This window comes from Syngnathoides biaculeatus, unplaced genomic scaffold (assembly GCF_019802595.1).
Source record: "Syngnathoides biaculeatus isolate LvHL_M unplaced genomic scaffold, ASM1980259v1 ctg202_pilon_pilon, whole genome shotgun sequence".
Lineage (NCBI taxonomy): Eukaryota > Metazoa > Chordata > Actinopteri > Syngnathiformes > Syngnathidae > Syngnathoides > Syngnathoides biaculeatus.
Window position 1 is genome coordinate 3,842 of NW_026907457.1, and position 12,806 is coordinate 16,647.

The 12,806-nt window shown below is 42.5% G+C and overlaps 1 protein-coding gene across 1 annotated transcript; it reads right to left on the reverse strand.

Annotated features, from left to right (window-relative positions):
* Positions 1-6,978: 6,978 nt before the first annotated feature.
* LOC133497184 (CASP8 and FADD-like apoptosis regulator) lies at positions 6,979-12,727 on the reverse strand. The gene is made up of 6 exons (XM_061813319.1): positions 11,845-12,727; positions 11,597-11,732; positions 10,463-10,509; positions 9,932-10,009; positions 8,413-8,917; positions 6,979-7,212 (listed from the first exon to the last, which is right to left on the reverse strand). The coding sequence occupies exons 1-6, from the start codon at positions 11,918-11,920 to the stop codon at positions 7,086-7,088; spliced, it is 969 nt and encodes a 322-aa protein (XP_061669303.1). The 5' UTR covers positions 11,921-12,727; the 3' UTR covers positions 6,979-7,085.
* Between the last annotated feature and the right edge of the window lie 79 nt (positions 12,728-12,806).

Consider the following 12,806-nt stretch of genomic DNA (forward strand, 5'->3'; position numbering starts at 1 on the left):
GGCGTTGTTCTGTTGCTTGCTTGTAAGGGAGCTGTTGTCGGAAGGAGGAAACACACAACAAAATGAGGAAGGAAAGAAACAGGAAATGATAAAGGGGGGGGGGACAAGGTAGTGAGGAAGCAAATAATGCGTTTAGGAAGAAAAACAATGATAAAATGATGGGGAAAGAGGGAGGAAGGAAACAAGCAAAAAATATTGGAGCAAGGAAGAAAGCAAACAAGGATTAGAGGAGGCAATGAATGAATGAAGGAAGGACCAGGCAAATGAGATAACCGCTACATTGGTAACCGTCATGTTGACATGTTTGACTGCAAAAAAAACAAATCCTTGTATTCTCATTCAGGTCTGACTTTCCTTGGAAATTTAAGCTCAAGCGAAATACAGAAATCAAAACAACATTCTTGAGGAATTAGTGTTGAGACACAAAAACACAAAATATTAATGGCAAAAAGCTGCCTGGCCACTCAGTTTGCTTTTCCTTTCCTTTCTCTCGGTTTCCTGGTCCTCTTGCACTTGAGAGAGTCTGGCTGCCGACCTCACTTCTCAGAGACCCAACCTCCACCCCACATCTCAAGTCCCATCTTGCAATTCCCCAACTGCCATCATCAGCCAGGGAACAATTTGAAAATTGTGTCAATTTCTGTTTCAGCGTTTAAGGAACTAAAATTAACATTTTCTAGATAAGCTTTAATTTCTGGTTTCACCATTAAAGCCATTCAGGTACAGCACTGCGCACTTCATTTACACTCTCCTTTCATGACCGGTTGAAGTGTTGTCATCTTTTATGAATAAATCAGTGAATACTTAAAAAGGGAAGAAGAGTAGATGATGATGATGATGATGATGACTCTTCAATCAACCTATCACTGATGTTTTCATGGCATGGAAGGAAACCAGAGTGGCCGGAGAAAACCCACACGGAGATCATTTTTGATTGATTGATTGATCATTTTCTTTTTTGATTGTGGTTCTGAACCGCTGGTCCCCCGGGGAGAATATCGGATTCCGTTGCCCGGGAAAGGGACACACGACTGGCATGTTAACTGTGCAATGCATTGTGGGTTTATTCTTGATAGTCTGTCGAGTCATTGTTAGGATTTGTGCATGCTCTCACTCTGAATGGCAGTGCACACTATGAACTGGTTGCCAGTCAGTCACAGGGGACATAATTGACACCATCACTGAGCAGGAATCAAACCTACGCTGCCCACACCCAAGTCAGGTGTGTGTACCACGACACCATCAGTGACTTTCTGTCTCATCTGGTTTTTATTTAATTGTGTTAACGCACCTGCCCCCCACTGCATGTTTGCCCTCTGACAGTTGTGGTCAATGTGAATCTTTTATTTTCCTGAGGGAATCCATTTCATACTCGTGTGAATCCAAATGTCTAACTTTTCTGGTTTGTGGTACTTTACACACCATCCTGTAACAAAAATGTATATCACATTCTATTTCACATTCATAGTGTTTAAGATACTGAGGTCTTTGAGCCTGGGACCTCTCGCACCCTCAGCAAGAAGCATGCCCCCGCCTCGACTATCCAGCCACAAGATGTACCTGTTGACATTTTTTTTTAATCACGCCACTCGACCAGGATTGGACAACCCGTGGCTCTCGTGTCACATGCAGCTTTTTAGCACCGCCCTAGTAAAAATGAATACCAAACAATCCATGTATTATTTATTGTAAATTGAGCAACATTTCTTTCTTTTGTAGTTTTCTTAATTTTTTATTAGGATTACATTAGATTATCTTTTATATACAATGTTTCATCGAGGTGTAATCTGGGGGGCTCTGGGAGAGGGGGTTCTCAATTTATTATTTTTTTTTCTGGGGAGCTTATAACAGGAAACAATTACTCTCAAACTCTTACACTCAGGAATCTCACAAACAAGAGCAAATATATTACATTGCAACAGATGAAAAAAATTAAAAAAAAACTTGCATCAACTCACATAGCTGTATTATAAAGGAGACACATTCACGGATGTTCATAGATTTCTCTTCACAATTACTGTCAAAACTCTGCAAGATCAAGAACACGGTCACCATGCAGCTTCTGGTAACTCTCATTCACACCGCACAATATAAATGGTCGCCCAACGACGCACACAGACCTCGACAACGTCTCCACTTCTCCAGCTCGCGAGTTTATGTTTGAAATTAATGAAACGCATTCAACACTGTGCCTCTGTGACTAAACCCGCTTTGCAAACGTTTTAAACTAACTGATATTCACATTCTACAACAAGAGAATAAAAACAAGTGGAGGAGAACAAAATATGTACCTTCCACCAGGAATCTCACAAACGAGAAAACATTTCTTCCCGGCACACATTAAGTGTGGCTTCAAAATAAAGCACGCAGACGACTTCCTGTGTTTCTCAGATCTTCCACCAACAATTCAACGGCATTTCCCCCCCGACAATGAACATTTTTAAACACACAATGACGTTGAAAAGAACAAAAATGTATAAATGACAGAGAAAGTGCTGGCTTTCAAAATAAAAGTGTCAAGTCAAAACAAAAGTCCACATCCTGTTCCTATTATAGCACAACAACATCACACCATGACATAACCTTAATAGGAGGGTATATAATTGGCAACCAAGACAAGTCTCTGACTTGCCTGACCAGTGAATCAGTGTCAAAAAAGCTTGCAGTGTATTTGTCATTCAAGTCAGGAGTGGGGAATTTTCTACCATTTTTGAGGGGAGGCTTTTTTTGCCCATGAGATGATCAAAACCCCGAATTCATGCAGTCTCGAAACAAAACAACAGGAAGGGGGTATCCAGAGTTGAACTGGAGACCTCTTGATCTGCAGTCAAATCCTCTACCACTGAGATATACCTCCGTGTCGTCCTGCCATCTCTTAGTTCTGTAGACAATTCAATATTCATCATTCGTTCCAGTTGTAAATTGTGTATGATTGAGATCTGTTAGGATCAAAGGATTTGTGCCTACCCGCTGCACGAGATCATTTTAGTTTAATTCCTGATTGTGAGTTTTACTTCTGACACTCACGTCTCTTGTCGATCTGCTTTAGGACCCTTCCATTGTTCTTGGTCCCTGGACTAAGCTATTGAAAAGTCACTTCTGTGGTGCAAGTCGGGCCCTCAATTTTCTTAGTTCACATTGGGGTCGTTTCCGTTACAGACGAATATTGGTGAAAGTGAAAATTATGTCAGTTGTGACCATGGTAAACACACTCAAAGTGGTGTAGACTGAGCAATGGTAACGCTTCTCAGTTATTTTCAGCAGTTGCTTCACGAAGACAAACTTCAACGGTGAAATTTTGAATGATGACAAACTTGGAACAAGTGGACATTTGGATTTTCACCCAATAACTTCAAGTTTACACCTCAGTGACAAATGAAACATTCCTGACAAAAGGAGAAGTCATACAAATGCTCGAGGAGTCAGCTCCAAACCCATGATATGTCTTTTCCTGTGGAATGGGATGTGATTTTAAAGCAGAACCTTTGATATCCATCAGAATGCCGAAGAAACGACCCTGATGTGATTTGAACACGCAACCTTCTGATCTGGAGTCAGACACGCTACCGTGGCACCACAGAGGCAAGGAAGTGTGAAATTTCTGTAGAGGTGTAAGCTCAAAATTAGGGTATATAGTTGGCAACCAATGAAAGTCACTGACATGCCCGACTGGTGAATTCGTGTCAACAAAGCTTGAACAGTATTTGTTACAGTCAGGAGTGGGCAATTTTCCCCCATTTTTGAGGGGAGGTTTTTTTCCCATGAAATGATCAAAACCCTGAATTCATGCAGTTTATGAACAAAACTTTGGAGGTTCTGCATTACTGTGCTTCATGGAGACTTGGCTTTGTGGATGAGTGTCTGACGCTGCCATCACGCCCTGCCTCAACCTCCATTGTGCAGACCGTGTCGCTGAGCTAACACGGAAACCGAAAGGCACTGGAATATGCTTTATATCAACGAGAAATGATGCATGGACATTACACAGTTCAGCACACACTGCAGCCTGCTTTTAGAGTTGCTGGTTTTGAACTGTAAACCGTTTTATTCACCACGTGAGTTCCCCATAAGTTTGTCACGCATGTTTGCTAATGTGCAGAAGTCAGAAAATGTAAAAAAGCAGCAACAGATGTGTTTGTTGTGGCCGAGTGGTTGAGGCAATGGGCTTGAAAGCCATGGGGGTCTCCCTGAGTACGTTTGAATCATTCCAACAATGCAATCATAAGACTCTGGTCTGGGATCAGTCCAGGTCAGTGGTGTGTTCTGTGAGAATATTTGCCTGTTACGATGCAGTATCAACAAATAAATTCTAGCATTACTGCCACTGTATATTTGCATGATAAAATGCAGCAAATATAAATACAAATACAGCAGCATCAAGGCAACACAATCCAACGACACCACGAGACAATCAAACATGAGAAGAAAACGCACCAACAAGAATATGCAAGACAGGAAAAACTTTACAATACAATGTAGAGCAAGACACGCCACTATCAAGATCATGATCTAGACAAGATGATAGGGACAATCTGACAATCCAGTCATAAAAAAAAAATAAAACAAAACAATACACGACACAGGATGATGCACAAACAGATACTAGAAAACAATATGTGATGCAACTCTATACTGTATGTGAGTGTGTGTGTGCCACACACCCCGTGTTGTGTTTATCAGAACGACCTGGAGGAGAGAATCTGACCACAAACTTAGCAGGGAAAAGGTTTCTCTTCAGTAAGTCTTCTCATTTCATTTGCTTTTTTTCCTCACAGAGAAAATTGACAGTGTGACATGTTACATCACATCTGGAGTTTTTTTCATGTCGTCATCAGTGAGGAGAGTGTGACATCATGTCATCACGATCTGATATTGGAGCTGCTCATGATCCTCTACAGTCCCTCAGCTTTGCAGTTTTTCACTTTGGTCAAATTTCTTGGTCCACATTTGCGTGACGTTGAGAGCATTTTGTTTATAGAAGGTTCTCAATGGTTGAAAGACATTCATTTATTTTTTATTGGGAAAATGGATTTGATATACTGTACGAGCAAATTGAGTCATACTCACTGTTTTAACAGGTGTTATTTATCAAAGATTGGTGGAACGGTGTCTCAGTTGGTAAAGCATTGGCCTCACAGTTCTGAGGTCCCGGGTTCAATCCCGGACCCGCCTGTGTGGAGTTTGCATGTTCTCTGTTTGCTTCTATGTGCCCTGTGATTGGCTGGCGACCAGTTGAGGGTGTACCCTGGCTCCTCCCTGAAAATTGCTGGGATTGGCTCCAGCAATAATCCCGCGACCCTTGTGAGCATAAGCGGCTCAGAAAATGGATGGATGGATATACCTTGAATGGCTACCTCAAGAAATATTTAAGTTGTTAAAAGGTGAACTTTAATGAAATTAGAAATTAGAGCTCTATGTGTTGCGCTGTATTTTTTCATACAGATGTTTTTTAAGGTGAATTTTTATTGCACAGAAAAAACATGTTTTTTACATGTTGGATTTCAATTCAAAAATCCATGTTAAAAATTTGAGTCCATAGCCACTACAGTGAACAAACGTATTTCCACCGTGTGAGGGGATTCGCTAGTCCTGCTGATTGACGGCACGTGAGCAACAGTTTCCGTCGTGTAGAACTGGAGTTGTGATATTCACCTGATCCGTGTGAGGTTCCTGCTTGGACACAAGGCCGCTTGGCCTGCTTTCCAAAAAGAAGAATCCCACGAAAGGCAAAAGTTAACATGACTTAAGTCCCCGTCAGGGAACCCAACCCTGGTCTTGCCTGACATGACACGCGGAGATAATGTCCACTATACCAACGAGGAGACGACTACACTTGTTTCCCGGGAACAGATGGTCTTTGCCAGAGTGGGGTGCTGGTGTGGAAATCAAGAGTTGAGAAATGTGAGCTCGATGTCTTACGTTGTATTTTTTCATACAGATATTTTTTAGGGTGAATATTTAAGCAGGAAGTGACGGAGATGGCAGGACCGCCCTCAAGTGGACTCGTTTGTTTCTATTAGTTTTACCTACGGGAAGGTAGCTTGTTGTTCCTTCGTGTTCGCCAAAATGCATCATTGCATTGCTGGACATTGCTTGAACCCTCGGGAGGATGGATGTACCCTTCATAAGTTTGCAAGATACTCAATTCGTCATGAAAAATGGATTGCATGGGTGCAAAGGATGATAGCTTCGTGGGTTCCAAATAACAGGTAGATGTGTTTACAGCTACTAAAAAAGATAATTTGGGGCAGACCACGTAATCCGCCTCTCATAATGTAACAAAAGATCTGCGTCGTATGACAGGGGTGCTAAATGTGTCGATGGGCGCGTCGGACGGCGTCGGGCTCACCGGCGAAAACTGCCGCGTCGGCTCGCGGACGCTGCCGACAATGGCACACTCAGCCGCATGCGACAACAACACCATAAAGCAGCCCGGCTCCACTCCGTGACAACCCACCTCGGCGCCGAAAATGAGCCACTGCAGCCAACAAGGCAAAGCCCGTCGCGGCGTCGGGCTGTGATGGCTCATCTCCGCCGCGGATGTGGATGCGGTTTGGGCGTGATTGCAAATCATCTGAATATAAACAATAGGGTAATATTGCCCCAGTAACTTCACTTGGTTGTGTGGTGTTCTCCTTTTCAAAAAGAGCTCCCGTGTCAGAAGAGGCGTGTTCATCTCCCATAGTAGGGTCCAACGCGTGTTTTCAATGGCAAATGTCCGGGTGACGTCACGGGTCGAGAATGCAGCCAACATGGCAACCACTTGGCTGTCGTCGAATGGAACTTCTCCAACTTCGCGCATGGATGATGCGCTCTCCTTTATTTTTTCGTATAGACATTGAAGTGAATAATGTTATATGTATTTTTCATGACAAAATCCATTTTAGAATGTTTATAGGGATGACACTTAATCTTTAATAAAAGGAAGAATTTTTACATTCCAAACACTTCAAGGTAAATACACGTGGTAACTATAAAACATACAAGATACGTCAATGTAAAAAAGCTTATCTGAATACAGTAGTATAGTAAGTGAATTGAAGTGCAAATACTGACAACTACTAAACAGGCAAGTCATCAGACAACTATAAGTAAAGGTCTTTTCTCAAAGTGTTTTTCAGGTCAATGTGGTATTGATCCTCACGATGCCGGCTGTTGTGCTCAAAGATTGCACCGTTCACTTCCATGTGAAGATCGACCAGATGTCGGCTCCTGTAAGAATACAAAACACTTGGTTTGGACTGAAAAGAAAAAAAAGAAGTTATGAAAGTTTGCGTTGTTCGGCTTTCGCTTGAAATTTCAGGATGAACGTACCCGTGACCTTTACAGGTGAACTTTATTTAACCTCACAGTTCTGAGGTCCCGGTTTAATCCTGGACTCGCCTGTGTGGAGTTTGCGTGGGTTTCCTCTGGGCACTCTGATTTCCTCCCACATCCCAAAAACATGCAACGTTAATTGGACACTCTAAATTGCCCCAAGTCGTGATTTTGAGTGCGGCTGTTGTCTGTCTCTATGTGCCCTGCAATTGGCTGGCAACCAGTTCAGGGTGTACCCCGCCTCCTGCCTGTTGACGGCTGGGTTAGGCTCCAGCAATCCCCCCGACCCTTGTGAGGATAAGCGGCTAAGAAAATGGATGGATGGCCAAAAGTAGTGCTTAGCCTCCATCGTAGAGTATCTTGGTGCCGAGTGAGTTGAGGAACTTCATTTGGAAGTAGTGCTTTGGTATGTTGTGTACTCTAAAGCCAAGTCTAAACCTTTATGCCAGGGATGTCAAACTCATTTTTGTCGTGGGCCACATTGTAAACGACGATAAACATCTTTAACTGTCTCATCATATTTACACATGAAATTTATGAACTAGTTTTGGAATCAGAAATCAAGCCTAATGGGTTTTTCCCAACGACTGTTTGGTCAAGCAAAAATGCTTGTAATATCTCAACGTTATCATTTATGATGTGACAATTTAAAATTTTGGTACTTGTTTGGGAAAAAAAAAATGGAAGTCGATACATATGATTTGCCTCTGCGGGCCACATAAAATCATGCAGTGGGCCAGATCTGGCCCACGGGCCTTGAGTTTGACACCAGTGCTTTTTGAGGATGAATCAATCCCGTACTGCGTGTCACCGGCGGCTTGGAACAGAGATACAGAGAAACTGGAAGATTCACAGAAAGACATTAAAGTTGACGTCTTTGAAAATTCTCATGGATCAATTTTGCCGCTCAGCTCCTTGTTGCGGTTTGTGCTCAAAAAGGTAAATAAATCCAAAAACAGAACCACTGGATGTGCGTTCCAAAGCGGAGAGAAGGTCAAATAAAGTTCAATTGTAAAGGTTCTACTGATACTTGGGCTCATAACAACATTTCAAGCGCGAGCCGTCACTTTTCCAAGGTAGCGTGTGCGCACGTACCTTCCCTGGCTTCTGCCCAAGGCGTCCGTCAAAGCCTTGAGGTAAACGGAACGGTGTCGGCCTCGCTGCAGTTGATGCTCTCCGGTCGAGCAGTGACTCCAGAGGACGTCTGCATCTGACGGGAGACAATCGGGTCTCAGCTGACCGGCGCCACCGTCCATCTCCCAGCAGTCATCGCAGTGGTTCTCCACAGCGCAGGGTTGGAACTTCGACACAGTGTAGCTCTGGATGAAGAACAGTTTTGGCTTGCCGACCAGCGCCGGACAGGCGTCGCCGTTGAAAAAGCGCCGTACATCTTCCAGACGGAGGCCTTCGCAGTTCATGTCCGTGGCCTGGAGGCGATTGTCCATCACCCGGCTGATGATGCAGCAGACGAAGCCGTCGCCACTGCGGTCCGGACTCCTTTGGAAGACTTTTCTGAGCGTTGAGACCGTCTCGATCAGGTTTAGCCATTTATGCAGGGTCACATTGAAGTGCAGTGACTTAAATGCGTGCGCCATCATCTCTAAAGGGGAAAAAAAAAAAAAAGTGTCATCAGAATGATTTGGATCAGCCAACCTTTGAAAATCCTCGATCTGTCGATTTTGTATTGCAAAACTGATTCTCTTTTAATAACAAAATATTAACACACAGATGAAGGAATAGCATAAGTGTCACGGTGTTATAACTCTCTACGTAACTGATATTTGGAGATACACGGTAGAACTACACAAGCAGACGGAATAAATAAATACTAAAGCATGAATGAATTATTCTCTGCAAAGAATGATAAATATTGAGTATTTGTGACCATTTGCTTCACGTATGTCTGTAGTATTCTCCCCAAATTTACCAAGCCTGACACACTGGATGTCCACTGGATTGGATTGAAGCAAAAGATGCTCCAGAAACTCAAATTCTTTACATCTGATTTTAATATTTTACTACTGTAAGTAGTTATTAGGTTCAACATTCTAGAGTGCGATTACAGTTTTTTTTTTTTTTTTAAACTAGGGGGCTTAAATATTTGAACAGGAAAAGACGTATGGTTGATTTGACTCGCCAATCAACCATACAAGTGCACAAATGACAAACACTTTTCCTTAAAAACAAACGCACCATCTTCAAAGCCTTTAGGCTTAGAATCCTTTTCAGCACAAATATTAGAAAAACTTCAGTGTTGTTTCATGAGGCCTCACTTGCTCACCACTAAGTGCAAGGTACCATATTTTCCGCACTATAAAGCGCACCTTCAACGAATGGCCGATTTTAAAACTTTTTTCCACATATAAAGGCACATAGAATAGACCCTACAGTAGACCCTGGGGTTCCGTTATGCATCCATTAGATGGAGCTGCACTAAAGCCGATTAGACCAGATTATAAGGCGCACCGTTGGCTTTTGAGAAAATTAAAGGCTTTTAGGTGTGCCTTATAGTGCGGAAAATACGGGACTGTAGTTCCCAGCCCCAAGTTCTACTGTACACAAAACAGCGTCTTTCAATGTATGCACTGTAGAAGTATACCCCGATTGTACTCACCTCCGTCATTCCCCACGCAGTCTATGATTACGCACTCCCCTCTGGGGTCACTGGTTAATGTGTACCGACTGGACTCTCCTACAGGGATGCAAGCAGAGACATGGTTGAAATTCAACACGGGTTGATCAAATAGAGCAACAAAAGTCTTAGTCTGTGATTTAATATCGTACAGTACATCACAAATGTTGGATGAGACCACTTGAATTTTTCGTCTTACAAAGACATTTTAAAAAGCTGCTGTGCGCTATGAACTTTGGTAGGAATAGTTCGTCAGGTGTCCCAATCAATCAATAGCCTTTGTCATTATATGCTGCGCATACAATGAAATGATGAGTGTGCATCTCCACAAGGTGCAATAAAATTGAATAATTTAAAAAAAAAAAAAAAAATGATGAACATCTTGGGTAACATAAAAACAGAGAAAACAAAGGTACAGTTGCGGCTGAAATAAATGCACCAAAGTGCAGTTGCAAAATGCTACATTAAATTGTTGTGATGTACCTATTTCTATAGTTTGAGTATGACTCTTACCTGGCAAGGGTGGCGCATCACTTCCTCGCGTACTGCTGGCGCATTGACTGAAATGAGATGGAAAATACACGATAAGTCAGTACAACGGGGCAAGAAGACAAAAAACGTTCAAACCAGTTATCCTTTCACCAGTTGACTATTACTAGTTTCATTTCAATTTGGGATTAGGACGGTACGTGAATGTGATTGCGTTTCTTCAAATACTGTCCACACTCCAAGATAATATGTGGGTTGTTTTCACGTGACGTCACCCGCTGTGCTGCCTCGAACGGTGGCCATTTTTGATCCCTGAGCTCCCGTTACTCATACATAGGCATGGTGGACGACATTATGTTTCTAACCGCAGTTATTGAAGACGCGACTGACAGCACATCAAGCCCAGACTGACCATTCGGCGACCTGGCCTCAGGACTGCAGTTACAAAGGCGCAGTATTGTGCCCTTGGTCTTTTACTCTATGTGAGTATTTCACAAAATTCATGAATCTTTCAAATGACTAACAAAAAACAATCATAATTGTAATGTTGGCCTTCTGAAATGAGTATTGATTAAGCTTGTTCGCTTAGGTCTGCGACACATCGGCACGATGGAGGTTGAAGCCAGCCGGCATGATAGCGGCGTCGGGCAATCGTCCACAAAGCCAAGTCTCCGTGAAGCACAGAGCCGCAGAATGTTGAATATCTTTCATCGACGATGTCCACACTTAGGAAGACTTTTGTCCAGGATCGCGAGGCTTTGAAGAGCACACCGACGACAAACTCTGGAAAAAGCTTCAGCGAACTGGTCAGAGTTGTCAAAAAATAAGTCAGAAGAAGTCTCTGATGGTTAGCAAGTCCTCTCGTGTACTTGAGTCCCGTAAAATACCAAAACACAAACGGTAATGAGAGCATTTCCGGAGACTTCCACACTCGGTACGCTTGAGGTAGAGAGGTTAAATGGCGGAAGCGCAGCGTGTGTGTGGGTAATTCAGCAAAAAAATGTGACGTCAGTGAAAACAACCCATCATCAATCGGTGAGTGTATAACATTTCAAGCATTTTAAGGATTAAAAGGATTGTGGTGAGTTGTGCAATTTTTGCAAAATTGTGTCATTCAGTAGGTTTTACTAGTACTAAATCAGTATTGCACACACTCACCTGACATCTTGTACACCTTGAGCTTTTTGGCCAGGTCTACCCTGCCGACGTCCATTAAACATTCCTCCAAAAGGTCCACCCTTGTTGGGGAAACCTTCCCCACGTGCTCGAGTTCGACAACCAAGTCCAGGAAATCCTGCGTGAGTGAGAAAACAACGGGAAGTGAGCAACGACTTCAAAATTTCGAGCGGCAACAAAAAGTCCCCCACCAGGACAATTTCCTACCTTGGCAGTTTCCATTTTCTTACGTGGTAGCATGTGACCCAGAAGAAACTTCACACTGCTCACATCATCCTTGGACATGTCCTCGCTGATCTGAGCCATCAGAACTCTGCGGGAGGAAGCAAAATGGACATTATGAATTCCACATTTGTGACATACAAAAACCTGAACATTAAAAGGGGAAAAGGGAATTTTTAATGGCTTGTAGGCAAATATTTGCGTCTCTATATTTGTGGAGCATCTGGCTACTTATTGAATGTGAACATAAAAACAGAAACATCTTTATTTTGCCAACTTTGTCAAAAACACGCGAGGCAGAATGGGGACACCGAGGTCTGGGCCCACCACTTTGTTGGTCTTTTGTCATTTGAAGATGCGTCCATATGGAAGTAGATATGTGCCACCAAAATTTTAATTTAAAAATGCCGTTGTAAAATTCATATTTACTTCAAAGTGATCACATTTTCAAGAGCTGCATTTCAATTTAACATTCCAATGCAAACAAATTCGCCATTTGAAAAAAATTAAACCTTTAAAATTGAAACAATATTTTGAGTCTCCTGAGATTCAACTGGGTACAATTCACTGTCTGAATTCAGTGTTATAAGAAGGCAGGGTTACTTCAGGTCAGAACACAAAACCCCACCGGACGAATTTCAGACAGCGAATTGTAGCCAGTTGAATTTAGCTAATTTTGTATTTAATAAGCTATTGCTAACATATGTTTTATGTTTTGAGGACGACAGATGGGATTCAGTCCTGTGCGAAATCTGGCAATTTTACAGTTTTATAATGTACTACTTTAATTTGTTATATTAAGGTGAAGTGTCCCAACCAAATCAAAAATATGTTGAGAGCTGTTCAACCCACCATTACGCAATCGTGACATAACCGCTCTGACAACAATTTTCTTTCACGATCACTTGGCCACTAGGCCAGTGATCCAGAGGAACCGCTTTCAAATGAGGGCTGAAGCCCAAAAAGTACG

Coding starts and splice junctions, on each gene's coding strand:
- LOC133497184 (XM_061813319.1), bottom strand. CDS start 11,920: ATGGCTCAGATCAGCGAGGACATGTCCAAGGATGATGTGAGCAGTGTG. Junction 11,733..11,844: donor TCTGGGTCACATGCTACCAC/GTAAGAAAATGG, acceptor TCACTCACGCAG/GATTTCCTGGACTTGGTTGT. Junction 10,510..11,596: donor CAAGGTGTACAAGATGTCAG/GTGAGTGTGTGC, acceptor ATCTCATTTCAG/TCAATGCGCCAGCAGTACGC.